The 26146-nt window shown below is 35.7% G+C and overlaps 1 protein-coding gene across 5 annotated transcripts in view; it reads left to right on the forward strand.

Annotated features, from left to right (window-relative positions):
- EMSY (EMSY, BRCA2 interacting transcriptional repressor) overlaps positions 1–26146 on the forward strand; it is a 105219-nt gene that overhangs the window by 47639 nt on the left and 31434 nt on the right. For 4 of the 5 annotated variants that reach the window (XM_025357886.1, XM_025357888.1, XM_025357887.1 and 1 more), the window contains 3 exons: positions 1110–1364; positions 17800–17949; positions 20854–21024. In XM_025357886.1, the coding sequence (XP_025213671.1) occupies positions 1110–1364; positions 17800–17949; positions 20854–21024 (576 nt within the window). The remainder of the gene's footprint in view (positions 1–1109; positions 1365–17799; positions 17950–20853; positions 21025–26146) is intronic. The other variant, XM_025357890.1, reaches the window with a different exon arrangement.

The following is a 26146-nucleotide window of genomic DNA, read 5'->3' on the forward strand; positions in this document are numbered from 1 at the left end:
AAGGAAAAATTCAACAAATGAGGATGCTGAGGTCTAGAGAGTCATAGTGACTTCTCAAGTTTCATCCTCCATCTTTATCATTCTCTAGAGACATTGTACATATGAACGTGATATTATTTAAAACCTTTTCTGTAAGACAGTGTATGTGTCATGGTGGGGATGTGGTAGAGGAAGGTGTGAAAAACATCCTAAATACTTGAGAATTAGGCTGTTAGTTTCTTTTTATCGTTTCAGCATGCTTAAAAAGTTAATATGATGAGTTATATTCCAGGTTCTCTCAGTTCGGAATATTAACTTATTAATGGATAATAGTCCTTTTAGATAGTTGATGAATTCAGAAAAATTACAGATGAAAAAACTGGGAGAGGGAAGAATATCTGAAACTCATACATCTTTAGTGAGTTACTAGTACTCCTTACCTATGTGTGCTTGCTAATATTAGAATCCCACTGAAAAGAACCTCATATCATCAGAATCTTTTTGCTGTGGATATGTTGAGTATGCCCATTTACAACTTTTCGTGTGATTATTTAATGATTCAGAGTTCTTAAGAAATGACTTTTTCTGTTTTTATTTAAAATTTTTTTTCCTCTTTACCATTCTCAGAGAAAAGGAAATGAGTTTATCTTGTTCAAAAGATGAATGTGAGTTATTTCATGGATACTATGTTTAAATTGACTGATTAGTACCTGAAAAATAATATTTGAAAATATATAACATATAAATAAGATGGAAAAATTAATAAAATTGCTTTTTTCTTATATTATTCACATTGAGAACCTACATTTTCTAATAGAAAATCTGTTAAGAGACAGGTCTGGGAACATCCTGTCTGATAATTTGTTTCTTTCATTCTCACTCTTCACCAAGGGAAAATCAGTTCGTTTTTAAAATCTGAGAACAATGGTTACTTCCCTTGCAGAGTTTGAGGACTAGATATCATATATGTAAGGTGCCACACATTTTATCTGACACTTACTAGGTGCTCAATAAATTGTACTTTTTGTTGATTTCCCTAGTCTTTAAACTATTATCTACTATGATAACCAGAAGTAACTTTAATTTTGCTTTCCTATCAAATTCTCTTTTCCCTTACTCCTTTTCTACAGGTGTATCTACATCAGCAATCAAAATGGCATCAACCAGACTTCCTTCCCCCAAAAGCTTAGTGAGTGCTCCAACTCAGATTCTTGCGCAGTTTCCTAAACAACATCAACAGTCTCCTAAGCAGCAGTTATATCAAGTGCAACAGCAGACACAGCAACAAGTGGCCCAACCTTCTCCAGTATCTCATCAGCAACAGCCTCAGCAGTCTCCTTTGCCACCTGGTATTAAACCTACCATCCAAATCAAACAGGAGTCAGGTAACTGGAAAATGTTTATAAGATATGGTAATTCTTCTTTATTCACCAGTTTTTTGAGTCTATCAGTCCATGAACACGGTATGTCTCTTCATTTATTTAGGTCTTTGACTTTTTCAACAATGTTTTACAGCTTTCAGCATACAGATTCTGTGTATGTTTTGTTAGATTTGTACCTAAGCATTTCATTTTCTTGGCGTGATTATAATTGGTATTATGATTTTAATTTCAATTTCTACATGTTTTTTGTTAGTATATAAAAATAGTGTTGATCTTGTATCCTTTGACCTTGCTGAACTCACTTGTTAGTTCTCAAAGTATTTACATAGATTTCTTGGGATTTTCTGTGTACACAACTGTGTCATCTGTAAATAGGGACAGTTTTATTTCTTCTTTTCCAATCAATATACTGTTTATTTCTTTTTCTTGTTTTATTTTATTGACAAGAACTTCCAATACTATGCTGAATGAAAAAGAGTGAGGGAAGTGGACATCCTTGCTTTGTTCCTAATCTTAAGGAGAAAACATTCAGTCTTTCACCATTAAGTATGATACCAGCTGTAGGCTTTTTATAGATGCTCTTTATCCGGTTGACAGAGTGCACTTCTACTACTAGTTTTTGGGGAGTTTTTATTATGAGTGAGTGTTAGATTTTGTCAAGTGCTTTTTCTGTTCAGTTAAGTTTTTTCTTGTTTAGTCTATTGATATGCTGGATTATATTGATTGATTTTCTGTTAAACCAGCCTTGCGTATTTGAAATAAATCCCACTTGGTCATGATATATAATTTTTTAAATACATTGCTGGGTTCAATTTGTCTCACTATTCATGAGACATTTTGGTCTGTAGTATTCTTATTACTTTTGTTTTGTTTTGTTTTTTGAGACAGAGTTTCGCTCTTATTGCCCAGGCTGGAGTGCAATGGCGCGATCTTGGCTCACCACAACCTCCATCTCTTGGATTCAAGCTATTCTTCTGCCTCAGCCTCCTGAGTAGCTGGGATTACAGGCATGTGCCACCACACCCAGCTAATTTTGTATTTTTAGTAGAAACGGAGTTTCTCCATATTGGTCAGGCTGGTCTCAAACTGCCGACCTTAGGTGATCCACCTGCCTCAGCCTCCCAAAGTGCTGAGATTACAGGCGTGAGCCACTGTGCCCGGCCATAGTGTCCTTATTTTATACTGCTTTTGTCTGATTCTGGTCAGGGTAATACTGGCCTCATAAAATGAGTTTGGAAGTATTTATTTCCTTTCTGTTTTTTGGAAAAGACTGTGTAAGATTGATGTTAATTCTTTAAATGTTCAGTAGAATTCTTCAGTGAAGCCATCTGGGCCCGGAGAGTTCTGTTTTTAGAAGGTTTTAATTGATGATTTCCATTTCTTTATTAGTTATGGGACTTTTCAGATTATCTGTTTCATCTCGGTTTTGATAGTTTGTGGTTTTGAGGAATTGATCCATTTCTTCTAAGTTGTCAAATTTTTTATTGTAAATTTGTTTGTAGTAGTTCCTTATTATTCTTTTAATGGCTACAGGATCAATATTAATGTCCTTTTTCATTTCTGATATTAGTGGTTTGTATCTTCTCTTTCTTTGTCAGACTTGCTATTTATTGCATTCAAAAATTTATTGAATTTTTTAAGAATTAGATTTTTGTTTCATTGATTTTTCCTTTGCTTTTCTGTTTTTAATTTTGTTATCTTTATTATTTCTGACCTACTTTCTTTGGGTTTATTTTGCTCTTCTAATTTCTTGAGGTGTGAACTTAAATTATTGATTCAAGACATACTGTCTTTACTAATTACTTAGCATTTAATTCCATCTATGTAAAGATATTTGTCACAAATTTCTCTCAGCACTGTGTTAGTTGCATTCCACATATTTTAATATGTGCTGTTTTCATTTTTATTCATTTTTTTGTGTAAGACTTCTTCTTTGACCCATGGATTATTTAGAATTGTGTTGCTTAATTTCTAATGGAGATTTTTCTGGGTTTGTTTGTTTGTTTGTTTTGCTATTGATTTCGAGTTTGATTTCATTATGGTCTGAAAACACACTCTGTATCATTTAAATTCTTTTATGTTTATTGAGGTTTGTTTTTTCACCCAGAATATGTTCTACTTTGGTGGTTGGTCCATGGTGCTTGTAAAATATCTATGCTGCTGATGTTGGGTGGAGTATTCTATATATTTATATTAACTAGATTCTGTTGGTTGATTATGTTGTTCAGTTCTCCTATATCTATGCTGAATTTTCTGCGTAATAGTTCTATCAGTTGATGGGAGTGGGGTATTAAAGTCCCCAACTAATTGTTGGATTCTTGTACTGCAAAAACAGCTCTCTCAGTTTTTGCTACATGTATTATATTTTGATGTATCTATTGTTTGATACCTATATATTTAGAAACATTATGTCTTCCTGGTATGTTGATCCTGTCTCATTATGTAGTGTTCCTTTTTTTCTCCAATTAATTCGCTATTTTTTTAAATATAAAGGCTGATTTAAAAAAATTTCCGTTCTTAAAATTTAATTCCAATTTAACTTGTAAAGTCTGCCATATAAACTAAATGATGGTAACTAGCCAGCATTAGTATATTTAGTGCATGTAATAGATAACTATATTGATTGGAGCAGAGTGAGTTCTATTGCCTCGTAAAGTATACTTTATCTGTAATTAATGTAGCCACTCCTGTTTTCTTTTTATTCATGTTCACATGGTGTATTTTTTTTCCCATCCTGTTACTTTCAACCTACTTATATTGTTGTATTTGAAGTGAGTTTCTTGTAGACAGCATACAGTGTAGTTATATATTTTCATATCAACTTTGCCAGTAACTTTCTGTTTTTGTTTTTGAGATGGAGTCTCGCTTTATCACCCAGGCTGGAGTGCAGTGGTGCAATCTTGGCTCACTGCAACTTCCGCCTTCTGGGTTTAAGCAAGTCTCCTGCCTCAGTCTCCCAGGTAGCTGGGATTACGGGTGCACTGCACTACACGCAGGTAACTTTTGTATTTTTAGTAGAGACAGGGTTTCACCATGCTGGCCAGGCTGGTCTCAAATGCTGATCTCAAGTGATCTGCCCACATCAGCCTTCCAAAGTGCTGAGATGACAGGTGTGAGCCACTGCATCCGGTCAACCAATCTTATAACTTTTTTTTGTTTTTTGAGACGGAGTCTTGCTCTGTCGCCCAGGCTGGAATGCAGGGGCGCGATCTCAGCTCACTACAACCTCAGGCTCCCGGATTCAAGCGATTCTCCTGCCTCAGCCTCCCGAGTAGCTGGGACTACAGGCGCCTGCCACCACACCCAGCTAATTTTTTGTATTTTTAGTAGAGACGGGGTTTCACTGTGTTATCCAGGATGGTCTTGATCTCCTGACCTCGTGATCTGCCCACCTCGGCCTCCCAAAGTGCTGGGATTACAGGCATGAGCCACTGCACCCAGCCCCAATCTTTAACTTTTAAATGATATTATTTAGATCATTTACATTTAAGGTAATTTTGATATGGTAGTGGTTACATGCGTCATTTTATTATTTTGTTTGTTTCATTTCTTGTGTCTTTTTTCTTGCCTATTTGTAGTTTACTTGAAGAATTTTTAGGGTTTCATCTTGACTTATATATATTATTTTCAAGTATATTGTTTTGTTCTGTTTTCTTAGCGTTTGCTTATGGTATTACAATATACATGTGTTGGCCATGTGAGGCCAGGAGTTTGAGACCAGCCTGGGCAACATAACAAGACCTCTTTTATAGAGACCATTTTTGGTGTCTACAAAAAATTTAAAAATTAGCCAGGCATGGTGGCATGCGCCTGTAATCCTAGCTACTTGGGAGGGAGCAGGAGGATTGCTTGAGCCCAGAAGTTTGAGGTTGCAGTGAGCTATGACTACACCACTGTACTCCAGCCTGGGCAACAGAGTGAGAGCCTATCTCAAAAAAAAAAACAAAAAACCAAACCCAAAACAATACAAAAAAATACTTGTGTTGCCTATCACATTTGACCTTTACACTGCAAATTACTCTATATTTGAAATAATTTTATTTTTCTAGTAAAAAAGGGAGATTTCACCATATCTAATAGATTATAAGTAATTATATTAATTACTTAATATAATACTTCCTATTTCTGCAAGGTACCAGTTTCTAAGGTCTGTATCAGTGGCATTGTAATTTGTGAATGACTTATTACATTATACTATATTAATTAATTTTAGGCAAGGTCTTACTCTGTCACCCATGGTAGAGTGCAATGGTGTGATCATGGCTCACTGCAGCCTTGAACTTCTAGGCTCAAGCAATCCTCTTGTCCCAACCTTCAGAGTAGCTGGGACTACAAGCGTATTCCACCACACTCAGCTAATTTTACTATTTTTGTAGAGATAGGGTCTTGCTTTATAGTCCAGGGTGATCTTGAATCCTGGCTTCAAGCAATCCTCCTGCCTTGGCCTCCCAAAGATCTAGGATTACAGGCATAAGCCACCAAACCCGGCCAGTTTATTGATTTTTTTGTTAGAGACAGGGTCTTGCTCTGTCACCCAGGCTGAAATGCAGTAGCATAATGACTGTAACCTTGAACTCTCGAGCTAAAGCAATTCTCCCATCTCAGCATCCCAAATCACTGAGATTATAGGCATGAGCCACTGCACCTGGTCTATATTTATTTTTTTGAATAGAGAAAGCATTCATTAAAAACTGACCAGTATAAAAAGTTAAGAGTGAATAACTTGTCCTCTATCCTTGTCCTCTGTCTAGTTCTCCCTTGCCATTAAGAAAAGCTTAGTTTCTTATATATTGTCAGAGTCTCCACATACACAAGAAAAGTTAAATATGGATTCTTATACCTCCCCTCCCTTACACACTTGTAAAGCATAACACATGCACCTTGCTTTTCCGCCCCCGACCTTTAACAATGTATCTTAGAGATCTTTTTAATATAATCCATACATAAAATTAAATTGCTTCTTCATTCTACAGTGATACAGGTATACCTTGTTTTATTACACTTTGCTTTATTGTGCTTCCCAGTACTAGCGGGGTTTTTTTGTTTGTTTGTCTGTTTGTTTTTGTTTTTTGGTTTTTTGAGATGGAGTCTCGCTCTGTTACCCAGGGTTGAGTGCAGTGGTGCAATCTTGGTTCACTGCAGCCTCTACCTCATGGGTTCAAGCAATTCTTCTCGCCTCAGCCTCCCGAGTAGCTGGGATTATAGGCACCCACCAACACACCTGGCTTATTTTTGTATTTTTAGTTGAGACAGGGTTTCATCATGTTGGCCAGGCTGGTCTCAAACTCCTGACCTCAGGTGATCTGCCCTCCTTGGCCTCCCAAAGTGTTTTTTACAAATTGAACGTTTGTGGAAACCCCATGTTGAGTAAGTCTGTAGGCACCATTTTTCCAACAACGTGTGCTCACGTTATGTCTGTGTCACATTTTGATGATTCTCACAATAACTCAAAGTTTTTTAAAATTATTATTATATCTGTTACTTTAATCGGTGATCAGTGATCTTTGATGTTACTATTATAATTGTTGTGGGCCACCACAAACCATGCTCGTGTAAGATGATGTACTTAATCAATAAATGTTGTGTGTGCACTCTGACTGCTTCATGAACTGGACATTCCCCCATCTCTCTCCCTCTCCTTGGGCCTGCTTGTTTCCAAAGACACAACGATATTGAAATTAGGCCAGTTAATAAACTTCATTTCTATGAAGGCCAGAAGAATGAGGAATCTGCAGAAGAAAAGTTGGAAGCTAGCAGAGGTTGGTTCATGAGATTTAAGGAAAGAAACCGTCTACAGAATGTGAAAGTGCAAAATGAAACAGCGAGTGCTGATGGAGAAGCTGCAGCAAGTTATCCAGTAGATCTACCTAAGATGGTTGATGAAGGTGGCTACACTAAACACCAGATTTTCAATGTAGACAAAATAGCCTTTTAGTGGAAGAAGATGCCATCTAGGGCTTTCATAGATAAAGAAGTCAATGCCTGGCTTCAAAGCTTCAAAGAGCAGGCCGACTCTCTTGTTAAGGACTAATGCAGTTGCTGAGTTTAAGTTGAAGCTGATGTTCATTTACCGTTCGCAAAATGCTAGGGGGGTCCTTAAAAAGGATGCTAAATCTACTCTGCCTGTGCTCTATAAATGAAACAAAAAAGCCTGATGACACCACATCTGTTTACAGCATGGTTTACTGAATGTTTTAAGCCCACTATTGAGACCTACTGCTCAGGAAAAAACAAAAAGATTCCTATCAAAATGTTACTACCCACTGACAATGCACCTAGTCACCCAAGAGCCCTGATGGAGATGTACAAGATTACTATTATTTTCATGCCTGCTAACATAACATCCATTGTGCAGCGCATGAAACAAGGAATAATTTCAACTTTCAGGTCTTAAGAAATAAATTTTTGGCTGGGTGTGGTGGCTTATGCCTGCAGCCCCAGCACTTTGGGAGGCTGAGGCAGGTGGATTGTTTGAGCCCAGGAGTTTGAGACCAGTCTGGGCAACATGGTGAGACCCTGTCTCTACAAAAAAATTTTTTCTAAAAATTAGCCAGGCATGCTGTGGCTCATGCCTGTAGTCTCAGCTACTTCGGAGGCTGAGGTGGGAGGATTGCTTGAGCCAGGAGGATGAGACTGCAGTGAACTATGATTGTGTCACTGCATTCCAGCCTGGCTGACTCTGTCTTAAAAAAAAAAAAAAAAAAAAAAGCATTTTGTAAGGCTGCAGCTGCCATAATGATTTCTCTAATGGATTTGGGCAAAGTCAATCTTCTGGAAAGGATTCACTGTCCTAGATGCATTCAGAACATTTTTGATTCATGGGAGGAAGTCAAAATATCAACATTAATAGGAACTTGGAGGAAGTGGATTCCAACCTCTATGGATGACTTTGAGTGGTTCAGGTCTTCAGTGGGAGAAATAACTGTCTTATAATAAAACTTGACTAGATGAGGAGTTGCTTCTCATGGATGAGCAACGAATGTGGTTTCTTGAGATGGAATCTTCTAATGAATTAATAGTGCCCTGTCCTGTGGATGTTGTTGAAATGACAACAAACAATTTAGAGTACTATATAAACTTAGTTGATAAAGCAATGGCAAGTTTAAAGGATTGACTTCCATTTTCAAAGAAGTTCTACTGTGGGTAAAATGTTGTAAAACAGCATTCCATGCTACAAAGAAATCTTTTACAGAAGGAAAAATCAATCCATGCAGCCAATTTCACTGTTGTCTTACTTTAAGAAAATGCTGCAACCACCCCAACCTTCAGTATCCACCAACCTGACCAGTCAACAGCCATCAATATTGAGACAAGACCCTCCAGCAGCAAAAAGATTATGCCTCTCTGAAGGCTCAGATGATCATTAGCATTTTTTAGCAATGAAGTATTTTAAATTAAGGTATGTACTTTTTTTAGACATAATACAATTGCACACATAATAGACTACAGTATAGTATAAATATAACTTTTATATGCACTGGGAAACCAAAACTTTCGTGTGACTTCCTCTGTTGAGATATTTGCTTTATTTCAGTGGTCTGGAACTGAACCTGTAAACTCTACAAAGTATACCTGAATCGTAATTTATGTAATGAATCCCCTGTAAGGTTGTTTCCAGTCTTTCTTTTTTTAAAATTCAAACAAAATGCAGTGAACAAGCCTATATAATGTCATTTTGTGTGTGTAAGTGTATCTGTAGGATAAATTTCCAGAAGTATGATTGCTATGTCAGTTTTGATAGTTATTGCCAAGTTTTCATCTTATCGGGATTTTTGATTTATTTTCCTACCAGTAATGTACATGAGTCCCAGTTTCCTCACAGTGCCACCTTCCCTCCGGTATATTTTCAAGCAGTTGGATTTTTGCCAGTGTGATGGTGGCGAGGGGATGTTAGTATTTTTTTTATTTTTCATTTATCTTACTGAGAGTGTGTTTGAGAAACTATATGTTTTAGTGCCCTTTGTAATTCACTTTTTGTGTGCTATCTGTATCCATTGTCCACTTTCCTATTGGATCAATTTCTGGGAATTCTCATACTGTCAGGATAATTGGCATTCTGTGCATTTCATAATTTGCAGATTTTTTTCCAGTTTATTTGTTTGTCGTTTGACTTTATGGGGCTTTCTGTGCAAAACACTATTTGTTTATATGTAGTTGAATTTATCATTGTGGTCTTTAATGCTTCCAGATTTTCCATCACAGTTTATAATTTTTGTATTTAAGTCTTTTGAAATTTAAACTGGTATGAAGTTATACAATACAATATATTGATAACCAAATGTGATTTGAGTCTGTAATTTTCTTTTTTGTGTGCAGTGTTTGCCAGGTTTTTCTTTGAGCATTATGTGTATTTCCAAGAAAGAATTTTGAAAGTTTTTTTTTTTTTAATGCCCTGGAATATTTTTTGTTTAAATTTTATTTATTTATTTAGAGACAAGGTCTCACTCTGTTGCCCAGGCTTAAGTACATCAGGCAATTCTGCCACCTTAGCCTCAGGTGAGACTACAAGCATATGCCACCATACCTGGCTAATTTAAAAAAATTTTTTTGTAGAGTTGGGGTCTTGCCATGTTGCCCAGACTGGTCTTAAACACCTGGCCTCAAGTGATTCTCCTGCCTTGGCCTACCAAAGTATTGGGATTATAGGTGTGAGCCACTGTGCTCAACCTGGAATTTTTTTTTCTTAAAGAACTTTATCGAAATATAATTGACTAAGCATTCAATGAACACATTTAAAATGTACAATGTAATGTTATTTAATATATTCACAGATATGTTCAGCCATGATAACAATTGATTTTAGAACACTTCACTTCAAAAGGAAACCCCATAAGATGATCTACTACTCCTTGCACCCATTCATTCAGTTTCCTGCCCCCAACCCCGAGTAACCACTGATTATTTTCTGTCTGCAGATTTCCGTACTTTGAACTTTGATATCAAAGAAATCATATATGGTCTTTTGTAACTGGCTTCTTGAACTTAATGTAATCTTTTTAAGGTTCATCCATCTTGTAGCATGTATCAGTACTTCATTCCTTTTTGTGGCGAATTAAAATTCACATTTTGTTTTTCTGTTTGTCCTTTGATATGCATTTGGATTGTTTCACCTATTGGCTGTTATGAATAATACTGCTAAAAATATTTGTATGCAAGTTTTTTGGTATTCAGTTCTCTTGTGTATATACCTAGGAGTGGAATCTCAGGATCATATGTTAATTCTGTGTTTAATTGTTTGATAAACTGACGTGTTCCAAAGCAATGGTACCATTTTACATTCCCACCAGCAGTGTATGAGGGTTCTGGTTTCTCTACATCCATGCCAGCACTTGTTATTCTCTTACACTGATTCTAGGTAGTCTGCTTTGTGTAAAGTATATTTCACTGTGGTTTTGATGTGTACTTACCTGATAACTAATGATGTTTAGCATGTTTTCATGTGCTTACTGGATCTTTTATATATTTTCCCTGAAAAAATGGCTATTCAGATCCTTTGCCCATTTTAAAATTGGGTTATGTGTCTATTTACCATTGAGCAATATATATATCTATACCATTTTACATGTACATGTATGGTTTTATTTCTAGTGGTGGGAATGTAAAATGGTACAGTTTATATCTGCTGGTGGGAATGTAAAATGGTACAGTTGCTTCAGATATGGAATTTGCAAGTATTATTTCTCATTGTCTGAATTGTCTTTTTACTTTCTTGATGGTATCTTTTAAAACACAGCAGTTAGCTGGGCTCAGTGGCTCCCGCCTGTAATCCCAGCACTTTGGGAGGTCAAGGTAGGTGGATCACTTGAGGTCAGGAGTTTGAGACCAGCCTGGCCAACATGGTGAAAACCCATCTCTACAAATAAAAAAATTAGCCAGGCGTGGTGATGTGCACCTGTAATCCCAGCTACTCAGAAGACTGAGGCAGAAGAATTGCTTGAACCCAGGAGGCAGAAGTTGCACTGAGCCAAGACTGCGCCACTACACTCTAGCCTGGGTGACAGAGCAAGACTCCGTCTCAAATAAATAAATTAAATTAAATACTGCAATTTTTGATATCTAACTTTTCTATTTCCTTTTTGCTGCTCATGCTTTTATTGTTATATCCAAGAATCCTTTGCCAAATCCAGCATGTTAGAGATTTACCCTAAGTTTTTTCCTAAGAGTTTGGTAGTTTTACCTCTAAGTGTAAATGTTTGATTCATTTGAGTTAATTTTGTATATGTGTGATGTAAGGGTCTCTCTCACTTCATTCCTTTGCACATATCTCTTCATTTGTCCCAACAGAATTTTTTTAAAGGACTATTTTTCCCCCATTGAATGATCTTGGCATCTTTGTCAAAAAGCAGTTGTATGGTTTTATTTCTGGCCTTTCAATTTTGTTCCATTGATCTACATGTCTTATGCCAGTACCATACTGTTTTGATTACCATTGGTTTGTAGTAAATTTTGAAATCAGGAAGCATTTGAGTCCTCTCCTTCTTCCTTTTTTTTTTTGAGACTGAGTCTCGCTCTGTCACCCAGGCTAGAGTGCAGCGGTGCGATCTTGGCTCACCGCAACCTCTGCCTCTCGGGTACAAGCGATTCTGCCACAGCCTCCTGAGTAGCTAGGATTACAGCCGCGTACCACCATGGCCAGCTAATTTTTGTATTTTTAGTAGAGACGGTTTCACCATGTTGGCCAGTCTGGTCTCGAACTCCTGACCTCAGGTGGTCCACCTGCCTCAGCCCCTCAAAGTGCTGGAATTACAGGCAGGAGCCACCGTGCTGGGGCTCCCGCCTATGATTTTTAATTCTTTTTTTTTAAAGATTGTTTTGGTTATCCTGAGTCTCTTGAAATTCCATATGAATTTTGGAGTTAGCTTGTCAATTTCTAGGAAGAAGTCAACTGAGATTCTGATATAGGTTGCATTGAATCTATAGATTAATTTGAGGAGTATTGTCATCTTAACAATGTTAAATCTTCTGATCTGTGAGCCTGGTATGCTTTCCTATTTAGATCTTTAATTTCTTTCAATGTTTTGTAGTTTTCAGAGTATACATTTTGTATTTCTTTTGTTAAATTTACTCCTATTTTGTTCTTTTGGTGCTATTATGAATGCAATTGTTAATTTAACTTTTTAGATTATATATTGCTAATTTATAGATTTTTGTGTGTTGACTTTGTATTCTGCAGCCTCTCCAAACTCATGTCTCATTTGTTAGTTCTAATATCTTTTAGTGGATTCCTTGTTGTTGTTGTTGTTGTTGTTGTTGTTGTTGTTTTTTAAATAAAGGGTCATGTCATCTGCAAATAGGGGTAGAGTTTCTTCTTTTTCAATCTGGATGCTTTTTTTTTTTTTTTAATAGTATAAAGGATCATGTCATCTGTAAATGGAGTAGAGTTTCTTCTGTTTCAATCTGGATGCTTTTTTTTTTTTTAAATAATATAAAGGATCATGTCATCTTTTAATGGGGTAGAGTTTCTTCTGTTTCGATCTGGATGCTTTTTTTCTTTCTTTCTTTTGCCCATTTTCTCTGACTTGAACCTCTGGTATAATATTGAAGTGTCAAGAGCAGACATCACTGTCTTTTTCCTTATTCTTTCTATTCATAGAATTTCTTTTAGTGTCTCATGTAAGGTGGGTCTGCTAGCAACACATTCTCACAGATTTGTTTATTTGGTAAAGTCTTTCTTCATTTTTGAAAGCTAGCTTTGCTGAATATAGGATTCTTCGTTGGTGGGGTTTTTTTGTTTTTGTTTTTTCACTTCAAATGTGTTATCCAACTGCCTGCTGGCTTCATTGTTTCCTCTGGGAAGTCAGCTCTTACATAACTTTATTGCAATTCCCTTGTAAGTGGTATGTTGTTTTTCTCTTGCTATGTAAGATTTTCTTTTTGTCTTTGAATTTCAGCATTTTTACTGACATATATCTGTTTATGATCTTTGTGTTTATCTTATTTGTAATTTGTTGAGCTTCTTAAACATGTATATTACTGCTTTTCAATACATTTGGAAAGTTTTCAGCTGTTATTTCTTTGAATATTTCTTTTTTTCTCTCTTCCCACCTCTGGTACTTCCATTATATGTATGTTGGTGTATTTAATGTCCCACATTTCTCTGAAGCTCTGTTAATTTTTCTTCATTCTTTCTTCTCTTTGTTCTTTAGCTCACATAAACCTCTATTGATCGTTTTTCAGATTTGTGAATTCTTTCTTCTGCCAGTTCAGATCTACATGTGAACCCCTCTAGTGCATTTTTTAGTTCAGTGACTTTACTTTTAACCTCCAGATTTTCTGTTTGGCTCTTTTTAAAAAATAATTTCTATCTCTTTATTGATCTTTATTTGATGTAATATTGTCCTCATAGCCATTTTTACTTCTATAATCATGTTTTTCTTTAGTTCTGTGAACATATTTGTAATGGCTCTTTCAAAGTATTTTTCAGTTAAGTCAGACATCTGGTTGCTCATATAGTTTCTATTGTTTGTTTTTTCTAAGGCATGGGTAATATTTCCTGTTTCTTTACCTACCTCCTTATGTCTTTGTTAGAAATTGTACATTTTAGATAATATACATACAGCCCTCTGTATCTGTAACTTCTACATCTTCAGATTCAAGCAACCATGGATCAAAAATATTTAGGAAAAAGACAACAAAAATAATAATACAACAGTAAAAAATAATGCAAATACAGAAACAATATAGTATAACAGCTACATAGCTTTTATATTGTATTAGGTATTGTAAGTAATCTAGAGATGATTTAAAGTATGCAGGAGGGTGTGCATAGGTTTCACAAATACTACACCATTTTTTATAAAGGACTGGAACATCCACAGATTTGAGTATCAGCAGGGTCCTGGAAGTAATCTTCCATGGATACTGAGGGATGACCATGCAGTACCTGGGTACTGGTCTCCCCTCACCTGGGATTTGTTATTGTTATTTGCCTAGTTATTTGTTTAGTGATGGGATCAGTTATTTTAGTGAAGTCTTTTTATTCCCTCTCCAACCTGTGCTCCTTCATTTAAGCATCTGATATTACTCCTCAAGGAGGCACTGCTCTGGGTATACTTACAGTCACTTTGGGATGACAGTGGTGTTAGTTTGGCTTTTTTCTGTTCTTTCCTTGACCACACCCAGCTGTTAAACTCTATTAACTGCTGGCTGATTGCTCTGTTGTTTTCAGAAAGCTTTGGAGCATGCATTACTCTGTAATCCAAATTTTGACTCCTTTGAAGGAATAGTTTCTGGGGTTCATTTTTGATATTTCTTCTAACCTCACGAAAGCTCTTCCCAGCTTTTATATTATCTGCTTCTTCCCTATAAACTGTCTGCAGTCTAGACTATATGTTCATGACATCCGTGAATCTCTTTCTGGTTGCCTTGCACCACTTCCTTCACTGTTCTTGAGAATGCCCTTGGTCTTGAACTTCTCCATGCTCTGATATAAATGGAGTTAGTTCCTTTGGGAAGAGATTAGGAGCTATCTGTTTTATGAATTATTTCTATCCTTTAGCAAAGTCTCTGAGCCAGGACTCTGGAATCTGGGGTGGGGTAAGTGGCAGACTTCTCTCACAGACCCCTGCTTTAGGCACTGAGTGTTCACTGAGTGGGAGTGAGGGGTTGGGGAGCAGCCTGAGGTCCTCATAGCTTGCCTTGCTTGGTGGTGGAGTCACTGCTTTACAAGCCAGAGCAAGAGCTATCAGTACTTTAATATACTCAGTGGTACTGTGCCCAAGATAGAGCCTTGTCCCCAAACTGGGGGCTGGGCAGAATAAGAGAGCTCTCACATCCGTACTTCTCTTGCCCAGAACTTAGCCTTAGCAGTGGGTAGCTGAGGGCAGGATGATATAATCTGAAGTCTGGTTTTTCCTGAGAAGAAAACCTTTCAACTGGCAGCTGGCAGAGAAGGAACCCTGAGTTCTTCACTGCGGCCATCTGGAATGGAATGTCCCCCTTGCTGAGCTAGTAGTAGGGAAGGAGGAAATGGTCTTGGTTTAAATACCACAGATCTTGCCTTTCTCAATGAATTTTTTGAGTTTTTCTTGAGTAGATGTTTTTTGCATTTACTATTTGCCCTTGGCACCATTTCTGGAGCCTTTCAATGGTGGTTGTTTTATAATTTTTACCAGTTTCACTGGGTTAGGGGGCCAGCGGAGCTCATGCCGCCATGCCAGATATCAGTATTTGGAATGACTTTAAGTACATTGGAATTACTTCCTTTAAAAGGACTGTAGAATTCTGCAATGCAACTATCTGGGCCTGCTACTTTTTGGCAAGGGGGCACAGCTCCTGAAATTTTTATCTGTGGAAATTTGTCTACGTTTTTTCTCTTTTCTGGGGTCAATATTGATAAGTAATACTTTCCTAGAAAATTACCTATTTAATTCAGATTTTAAACTTATTTGCATATAATTGAGCAAAGTCATTTTATGATTATCTTAATTTTTTTCTCTGTGTGGTTATTTCTTTAGAAGCTTCTTTTTATATGTGCTTTAAGAATTACTTAATTCTGGCCGGGTCTGGTGGCTCACGCCTGTAATCCCTTTGGGAGACCAAGGCCAGTAGGCCACTTGAGGTCAGGAGTTTAAAACCAGCCTAGCCAACATGGTGAAACCCTGTCTCTACTAAAAATACAAAACAATTAGCCGGGCGTGGTGGCGGGCGCCTGTAATCCCAGCTACTCGGGAGGCTGAGGCAGGAGAATCACTTAAACCCAGAGGTGGAGGTTGCAGTGAGCTGAGATTGCACCACTGTACTCCCGCCTGGGGACAGAGTGAGACTCCATCTCCAAATAATAATAATAATAATTACTGTAATTCACTAATGAAATAAATACTAGAAATTATTCCCCCCACAAACCTCAGTGCTTAAGATTTATTATAATCAGATTTTTAAATTTTCCATAATAATTATTTACTGAATTTTTCTGTTCATTATGCACTTTACAGGTGTGATTTATTTAATCTTAACAACAGCCCTATGAGGTATATACTAATAGAATCATTATTTTATGGAGGAGGAGACTGAGTCACAGAGATTATGTAACTTGTCTAATTATATACTTAGATGTCATAATTGTAACAACTTTGTTGGCTACAAGAAATGTAAAATTATTTAATGCTATTAAATAAATAGATCTGGTTGCTTCCTAATGTCTTAACCTAAATCACCATCTCAAAAAGTAATATAATTTTTAGTTGTCTATAATAACATATTTTAACTCATGAATTATTTCAGTGAAGATAGTAGTGGGGAAAGAGTGTTACCAAAAATTTCCTTCATTAGCTACCAATTTAACTTTATAGTTGGCATAGGAAATTTTCTTTTAACCCCTTTCTCATTTACCCCAAGAATACTTGCTGGTGGCGCTTGCAGCTGTAGCATTTACTCCAAGATAACTTTGCCACGAAATATCTTGCTTTGATTATTATTTTTGCATTGCTCTGTTATATTGACTTTGGAAACAAAAGACATTATTCTATTTATAGCATTCTGTTTTTAGTAGTGGTATTTCCATTTACAAAATATAGTAATTCTCAGTTGCAGAAAATGTCAAATCCTAGAAGCTAGCATTCCTATGTGTGATGTTAACATAGTTCTCAAAAACAGTTTTTATATTTTATTTTCATATTGAAAATCACTCAGATTTGTTTCAGCCTCAGAGAGTGTGTTTATATAAAATTAAATGAATGCTGGCAGCAAGCTACACTTTTTTTTTTCTAAATGAAAAAAAGGTTAAAGGAATGTTTATGTTTGGAAAGTCAATGTAACAATTATGGCATAATGAAAAATTTAGAAAATTAAAAAAAAAAAAATCACCACCGTAGCACTTTAATTTTATTTTTGCCTATCACCTTCAAGTTCTTGTCCACACATTTTTTGTATAGGTAGAAAAATAATGTATCTTTTTTTGTATCCTGTATTTGACAAAGTAAGCTATTAAAAATTATTTTAAAAGAAGGCAATTAAAAATTTCAAACAAAAATGTTCTTTGTCTTTATATTTTTCAACAGCTTTTATGTAAGTTTAAGGAGTTGTACAAATATTTTGGCGAAGTTGGGGATACATAAAAGCACATTACCTTTTGTTTTTGACCTCTTACACTAGTCCTTCCATCCTAAGTATTGGTATGGAAAGGATTATTTGCCTGTAAAGTTCAAGTCCAGTGGATAATTTGGTTTGAAAGCTCTTATATAATACAATCATAGACAAAATATTTGTTTTTCTTTATGAACTTTGTTAATGTAAGTGTTTTAGTTGCATTTCTGAAATGAGAAATAAACTAAGAAAGATAGGAATTTGAGGAATAAAAGTTTAGTTTCATCAGTATTAAAAAAAACTTCTCCTTAGGCAAGACTGAGTAAATGTGTGTGACTGCTGCCCTCTTGGGTTGGTATAAGGGACATGTATTTAAAAATAATTTGTGCTGAGATTTATCTTTCTTCTTTCAAAGGTGTTAAAATCATCACACAACAGGTTCAACCAAGTAAAATCTTACCCAAACCGGTGACAGCAACTCTACCCACCAGTAGCAATTCTCCTATTATGGTGGTTAGCAGTAATGGTGCAATTATGACAACTAAACTGGTAACCACTCCTACTGGTAAGTTCTCTTGAGCATCAGTTCATTTATTCATCATACATTCATCAAATTGTTTCTCTATGCCAGCAATATACTTGACACTTGGGATACAGAGATTTATGAGACAGTTTTTCAAAGAGGCCTTTCTTGATTCTTACACCCCTACCACCCTGATGTTAACTTTCTTTTGTTATTCTTTCTGATGATCCTTTGTTCTTTTCGTTTATAGCACTTCCCATAATTTCTTACCTATCTAGTTGAATGTTGGTTTGTTTAATGTTGTTCCTTTTATTGAACCATAAGCTCTATGAGGGTAAGGGACCATCTCCATTTTATTTACCATATATACAGAGCTAGTCTGTAAGTAGGTGCTCAGTCAGGATTTGTTGAATGAAATTGACCCAACCCACAAGGATTTCACTCTGATGAAGTTGAGAAGCGTATATGTTACGTTACGGTTTACTAAGCATTGCTGAGACTGAGGGAAGCACAGAATGGCATTGTGCTCTGATAGGCAAGCAACCAGCATATGCTGGAGGAAGTGAGTGTTGAACATTTTGGATAGTAACACTATCTAAAATGTGGCCTTGAGCAGATTACTTAATCCCTCTAAATATTTTTCTTTGTTTATTCGTTTTTGTTTTTTCTCCTGTTTATTGAAATGGGATAATAATCCCTATACCATAAGGTTATTATAAGTACTAAATGAAATCAGGTATGTAGAAAGTCCCCAGCATAGTGCTCAATAGTTGTCACTATTAATATTATAATTAGCCATTACTGTTATTTTAAATGTATGGCTCTTTAACCAAACGTTTTGAGGATGGCTAGTATTTAGATGACAGAATTTAAATAGTGTAAAATGATACCTGTCTCAAGCTTATAAGCTGTCATTTATTGGCCAGTGTGTAAAGGTCTTTACAAACATTGCACTTAGTCTCCTTTAGGCTTTATCATCTCCATTTTCAGCAACTTGCCTAAGGTAACATAGCCAAAAATAGGCAGAACTAGGGTTTGAACCAGTTTAACTCCAAAACCTGTGCTTGCTTTTGTTTTTTAAATTGCAGTAAAATATATATAACATGAAATTTACCATTTTCAAATATATAGTTCATTGGCATTAAGTACATTCACATTGTTGTATAACCATCAGCACCATCTATCTACAAAACATTTTCATCTTCCGAAACTGAAACTCTTGTACTCATTCAACAATAATGCTTCATTTCCCCACTTTCTCCAATCCCTGGCATCACCATTCTGCTTTCTGTCTCTATGTAAAGCCTGTGCTTTTAAACACTATTATTCTTTAGTATTAACTTTATCATACTTCCCCTAAACTTTTCTAAATAGATAACAGTGTTATGCATATGTGATTCCTCATGTTATGGAAAAGTAGTGAAAAATAATAAATTGTCTATGTTTATGTGTCTGTGTTATAATAAGTGTTTCTTTTTTTTTTTTTTTTTTTGAGACGGAGTCTCGCTCTGTCGCCCAGGCTGGAGTGCAGTGGCCGGATCTCAGCTCACTGCAAGCTCCGCCTCCCGGGTTCCCGCCATTCTCCTGCCTCAGCCTCCCAAGTAGCTGGGACTACAGGCGCCCACAACCGCGCCCGGCTAATTTTTTGTATTTTTAGTAGAGATGAGGTTTCACCGTGGTCTCGATCTCCTGACCTTGTGATCCGCCCGCCTCGGCCTCCCAAAGTGCTGGGATTACAGGCGTGAGCCACCGCGCCCGGCCAAGTGTTTCTTTTTTTAAACAAAAACTTAATTTGAATTTTTTCCAGATGTAATTTGCCAAATTAAAACTATGTATCCATATAGCATATTTACTTTGCACTAGTTTTGTGAGGTTTGTTTTTTTTTTCCATTCAGATGTATGCTTATAACCAATCTAAACTAATTCTCCTTGTTGTTCTTCCCGTTCTCCCTTTTTGGGTAATGGTTGTATTTTTCAAAGGTAAATAACTTGGTAAAACCATTTTTTGCGGGGGAGGAGGTGAGTGTTGAAAATGGCTATCAAAGTGGTCCATGAATTTGATTATCATATAATGAAAGAAATTTCTTCAAGTGAAGATGATGTTATCTTAGTCATTTTTTTTTTTTTTCATTCTCCCTAAGGCATTGATGCTTAATTTAGGAATAGCCTTTCTGAGTTACTGGATTTGTGAGAAACTACAACAGACTCATGTAGTTAGCTTTTAATTCCTGTTTGGAGAAAAGAAAAAAGTGTTAGAAATAGTGGGGAAGGATATAAAATCTTTTGAGACACATGAAGAAAAATAGTCTAACAGGTCTAAAGTTGAGGAAATATGTAAATAGAGAAAATTTTAGGCTAAAGAGAAACATTCCTGGCAACTCTAGGCAGCTTTAACTTTAATCTTTACTAAAATGATAGAATAACCAACCCTTTAAAAGATGGATGTGTATTTAGAGGGTAGCAGATTACAAAGCAATGAAAGTTTGTAAAATTTTAGACAAACAATACTGCCTTATTTGCTCAATGCCAACATTGGGTTTGGCACTAAGACAGCATAAAACAGATGCAGAGACCTTAAAATCTATGACAGAAATATCCAAAATACTCTGGCAGGAAAGATGATTAAATTCGTTTCTTTTGGCATAAAACTAGTAGAAGAAGGGTAGTGGAAGAAGGGAACAGAGTTAACTCTACTTTTTCTTGGGTTAGTAATTTGATGCAACACATCACAAAATTTTATGTGTAAAATTAAATTGACTTGGCTGTAGTACTTGCTATATGTGTTGAAAACTGGCTGTAAAATTATAAATTAATGTCTTGACACCTTGAAATTCCATTTTCAAGTTATAGCAATATAGATTATATTGAATTACAGTTAAACTGTATTAGTTATCGTTGTTCTATAAGCAATGACAACTTTTTCTTTTGGCTTTTCCCTTTCTATAGGCACACAAGCAACCTATACTCGGCCAACAGTGAGCCCATCCATTGGTCGGATGGCGGCAACCCCTGGAGCTGCAACCTATGTGAAAACTACGAGTGGTAGCATCATTACAGTAGTACCCAAATCATTAGCTACCTTGGGGGGCAAGATAATTAGCAGTAATATAGTTTCTGGTAGGTATATCTGAAATATGTTAAAGGTATAGGTGGCCTTCATTGAGAGAAAAATAAAGAACTTGTTTCATTGAAGGATTGTATTTGATCTCAGTGTTTTGCTTAGAAATCTAAAGCTTTGTTTTAGTCCTTATGTTTCATGATTAAATATAGTTTTTAGTTTTAATATTCAATATTCACATATAAAGCTTTTGATAGTTTTAAAATGGAAAGAACCTTTAGTTGCTTTTAGTCAGAGTGGAAAGATTATAGTTTATATATGCATAGAGATTTTTCATTTGCAAAGTATTCTCCTATTTGTCAACCCATTCAGACCCCAAAACAACTCTGAGGTGGTTGCTGTTGTGCTAAATTTACAAAGGAAGATAGATTTGGGTTTAGAGAGAGCAAATTGACCTGTCCAAGACCAATTAGAGTTAGAAAGTGGAAGAATTATTATTTGTTCTAAATATGTTTTTGGGAACATATCTCATAATTTCAATTACTAATGTCACTTTAGTTTATTAAAAATAAAAATATTTGAATAGTTTATTTACTTTTTGCCATTTATATTAACTTTGCTTTTCAGAAATATTTTACTTTAATAGTGAAAGCCAACCGTCTGCCTATTTATTGGTATATGGAAACCATACCTGGTTTTTATTGGCTCATTAATCTCTGCAGTTCTTGGGTTGTGAACCCTAATGTGGAATGTTAACATGGCATCTGTTTTCATCGATTATTATTTTTAATTAAAATGATGTAAATAATCTCTGATTAAGCAAGACTGTAGACTTTAATTGTCTAACATTTTTGTAGACGAGTCATATTTTGTATGCCCCAGGTGAGTTGTTCTAACATTTTAAAGTCAAGGGATTGAAGTTCCTGGCAGTAATTTGATGTTGCTGATAACTCAGGGAGTTAAAAAATAAAAAAGCAAAGTAGAGCATGGTATTGGCATAAAGTGCTATATTTAAAGCTGTTAATTTTGGCTCTACTTTTAAATGTAAGTGAGAAAATCCAATGTTTGCCAGACTGAGGAGAGTGAAACCGGTAGGGAAAGAATCATCGTACTCCAGGTTTTAAGAGGATATTTTAAATAACAGTTAAAACTTAAATTATAATGTATTACTTGACAGTATCTTTACATAGTATAAAGCACTTACTCAAACATTTGTGAAAAAGGGATCATGTATTTCATTGGTAGGTAGTTTTTTATGACCTTAAGGATTTTTCTGTACTTATACGTGAATTTGTAGTTTCATATAGCTTGAAGGAATGTTTATATGTCACAAGTCCTCTATTTTCAGACCTAATTCATAATGTAGCTGCTTTGTACCTGGTTAGAGCAATACAAGCAAGCACATTTTCCTAAAAGCAGAGATGTCATTTGAAATTTATGTATCTTATACAGGTATAACGTGTTATCCATCTTTCTATTGAATTATAAAACCATTCATGGTTAGTTGCTACTTCAAGTGCATGAGTGTACATGAGTAGAGACTTTTCCAGCATTACAGGATATACTTGGCATACAGTTTAAACAACTTTATTCATTGCATGGTGCTCATTACGTCTCTATCTCTGCTTCACTGACACTTTTATTCCAAAGAACTTCTCTTCTTCTGGTTGCTCTAAACTGATCCTGTGTTACATCTCACTGTTCTCTATAAAGACAGTTTTCTTATTTTATAATATTATTGTTGATCTATGATACTGGGATTATAGGTTAGTTTTAAAATCTTTCATTGCCTGTTTATAGTAAACTGTTTATTGTAAGCATTTCATTGCCTGTTTATTGATAAGCCTGGTTGAATGAATTTACACAGTTTTCTGTCTTCATCCATGAGCAGGTGCTTTTTCTAGGGTCCCATCTCCCCCAAACAAAAAAGAAGTACTTTCCTTTTTGTTTTTTTTGTTTTTTTTTTTTTTTTTTTTAAGACAAAGTCTCACTGTGTTGCCCGGGCCAGGGTGCAGTGGTGTGATTGGCTCATTACAGCGTCAGCCTCCTGGGCTCAAGCAATCCTGATACCTCAGCCTCCCAGGTAGCTAAGACTACAGGCCCACACCACCATGCTTGGCTAATTTTTGTATTTTTTCTAGAGACAGGGTTTTGCATGTCACCCTGACTGGTCTCAGACTCCTGAGCTCAAGCGATTTGCCCACCTTGGCCTCCCAAGGTGCTGGGATTACAGGCATGAGCCACTGTGTCTGGCTCTTTTCTTAAAATACACTCACACATCTAGCTATAAGAATAGAAGACTTAAAAAAAGACACTTTCCCTCTCATTGTGGGGGAATTTGGAAACTACAGCAAGGTTCAAGGAAAATTAAAAACCTATGATTTTTACTATCCATAGGACTGTGTTAAAATTTAGGTATATTTCTTTTTATTCATTTTTCTATTTATTTATTTGTATAAATGTGTGTGTGTGTATATATTTTTTTTAAATTGGGATCCAATATAGTCAGATTTTATCCTTGTTTCCTATAGTAATGTTATTTTCCCATGCTAGTAAATGTATTTTGACACCCCTCCTCATATTAACCATTTTCTTATTGTAGCAAGTTTTAGGTTGCTTACAGGCTGTCTTGTGTGTGTGTGCGTGGGTGTGTGTGTGTGGCATTATAAATAATTCTATGATGAACATTATTATACATAAATTATTTTGTGGAATTCTTACTTCCTCTGTATAAATATCCTAGGATGCAATTTAATGCTTCCAGAGTACTTTCTAGAAACATCACTTTGTTCTTTTTATTAGAACAAACAGTTAAATGGAATCCATGACTATCTTTAGAGTTGATTCATATCTTTTTTTTTTTTTTTTTGAGACGGAATCCTGCTCTGTCACCTAGGTTGGAATGTATGTAGTGGTGTGATCTCTGCTCACTGCAACCCCTGCCTCCCGGGTTCAAGCAATTCTCCTGCCTTAGCCTCCTGAGTAGCTGGGATTACAGGCGCCTGCCACCACGCTCGGCTAATTTTTGTATTTTTAGCAGAGACAGGGTTTCACCGTGTTGGCCAGGATGATCTCAAACTCCTGACCTCCAGTGATCCACCTGCCTCGGGCTCCCAAAGTGCTGGTATTATAGGCGTCAGTCACTGCGCCTGGCCAATTCATATTTTATAGAATCAAATATTTATTTACATGTTTATATATTAGATTATCAGATTTGTACTTTTTTTGTGAGCTTTGTTGAGGGTTAGATGAATAATTATATTGGATTCTTCAGAGTTGAACTCACTACCTTGGTTCTGGGGACATTATGAGAACCTGTGACAATAGCAAAACTTTAATTCTACTGATCTTTAGTACGGTGTCCAGGAAAGAAGCTGTTATTTTTGCACTTTTTCATTCGTTCATTCTTTGAGCAAAGCAACATAAAACCTCACCTAAGAGACCAAGATTATCAGGTAATTTTAGAATCTGTAAATAGAATAGTAAAATCTGAGCCAATAAATTTGTGTTCTTCTTTAAGCCTACCTATTATAATGCCCAAACTTTTACAGGAATCTTTTTTAAAAATAAGAATGCCTGAAATGCATCAATATCATAGTTGATTATTATCCAAATGAGATTTACAGTTATTTGCACCCATTATATCTCGATTGTTTTATAAGTGAAGACTATATAAGTGGGTCCTTCTGATACGCTACAAGCCAGATACTCTGCTATGTGTTGTGATACAGAGGAATATATGCATGAGTTTTATTATCTGCCCTAAAGAATGCTAAGCAAGTGAACTTGTATAATTCTTTTGTAACATGGGAACGGCAGTCTACTGTGAAAGCACAGAAGGTGACTTTTTTGTAATGAATGATACTTCTTCAATATAATGTAGGTATCCCCTAATATAGAAACATGTTCACTGGAATTTCAGACATTTATAATTGATCATTGTATCAATTATAAATTATATTCTATTTTAATATAATGTTAGACTTGCTTTTCCTTATGCTATTCCTTTTTCTTCTATTTTCTGGCATTTGCCACCCCGCCCACCACATTTTGTTAAGCTTGTGGACTTGGTTTGCAACTATCATATAAATTGAAAAACTTCTGTAATGGAAGGGATTAGACATTTTAGTAGGTAAAAATATAATTCATTTGTTAAGCAAGTTTTGTCAAAAAGTGGCCCTTGTACTTTAGCATAAAGTCAAAAACATAGTAAATCATGTCAAAAGAGGTCTGTATGAAACCGTGTCAAAAAGGTCTATAGAGTTAATCACATGTGAGGGATTAAAGTTAATTAAGAGTTAAAGTTAGTATAAGTGAATCATGGGCAGCTTGGTTTTTGAAATTCTTAACAGCTGACTATTTAGAGACTACAAATAAATGGAAAAAGTTGTGAAGCTAGTTCATAGGTTAAAATGCTCTTTTATGTAACCTCAGAGCATGTTACCTTGGACTAATGAAACATTATATAATGGCAAGTATATTATAAAGACATTTTTTGTAGCAGTATTGCCAAAATTAACATATAGCTAGAATATTCTTATTCTTAGTGTAACTTTGTTTAAAAAATTTAAGTAAGGAATATTAAGGTTTTCCAGTGGAAAATAATAAAATTGTGTTTATTTTTTGAAGACATATTACTCATGTTTTTATTAAGTAATAATTCTGTGCTTAGTCATTTGATAGATGATATATAGGCCTGTAGAAGAAGAACTCGACATGCCTCTTTTCATAAGCAGAGGAAATTACAGGAGCAAAAGTAGCATTGGAATTTGTATACTCAAAGACCAATGTGGAAACCAGCACATTAAAGGAGAGGTGTACGTTAGTTAATTCTAAAAATTAAGGTCTGACAAAGCCTGGAAAGCTAGGCAGAGGAGTTTGGGCTTTGTGTGGTAGGTAACGGGAAGCCATAATGAAGAAGTTACTTGTTAGATTAAAGTTTATGGTGTGTACTCTGGAGTACATGCTAATTAGATTAAGATGGTAGATTAAGGGACAGATTATGTATTAATAGGATTTTGAAACATGAGGGAAAGTTAGAACTGGGGACGAAACGGGAAATTAGGGAGTTTAACCAGTTGACATGTTCCAGGTTCTTGGCATGATAAATTTAGTTTTTTAAGAATGTAATTGTCATCCACTGTCCTAAGCACTGAGGAATCATAAAAAGGTACAGTGTGG

Source organism: Theropithecus gelada, chromosome 14 (genome assembly GCF_003255815.1).
Source record: "Theropithecus gelada isolate Dixy chromosome 14, Tgel_1.0, whole genome shotgun sequence".
Taxonomy (NCBI): Eukaryota; Metazoa; Chordata; class Mammalia; order Primates; family Cercopithecidae; genus Theropithecus; species Theropithecus gelada.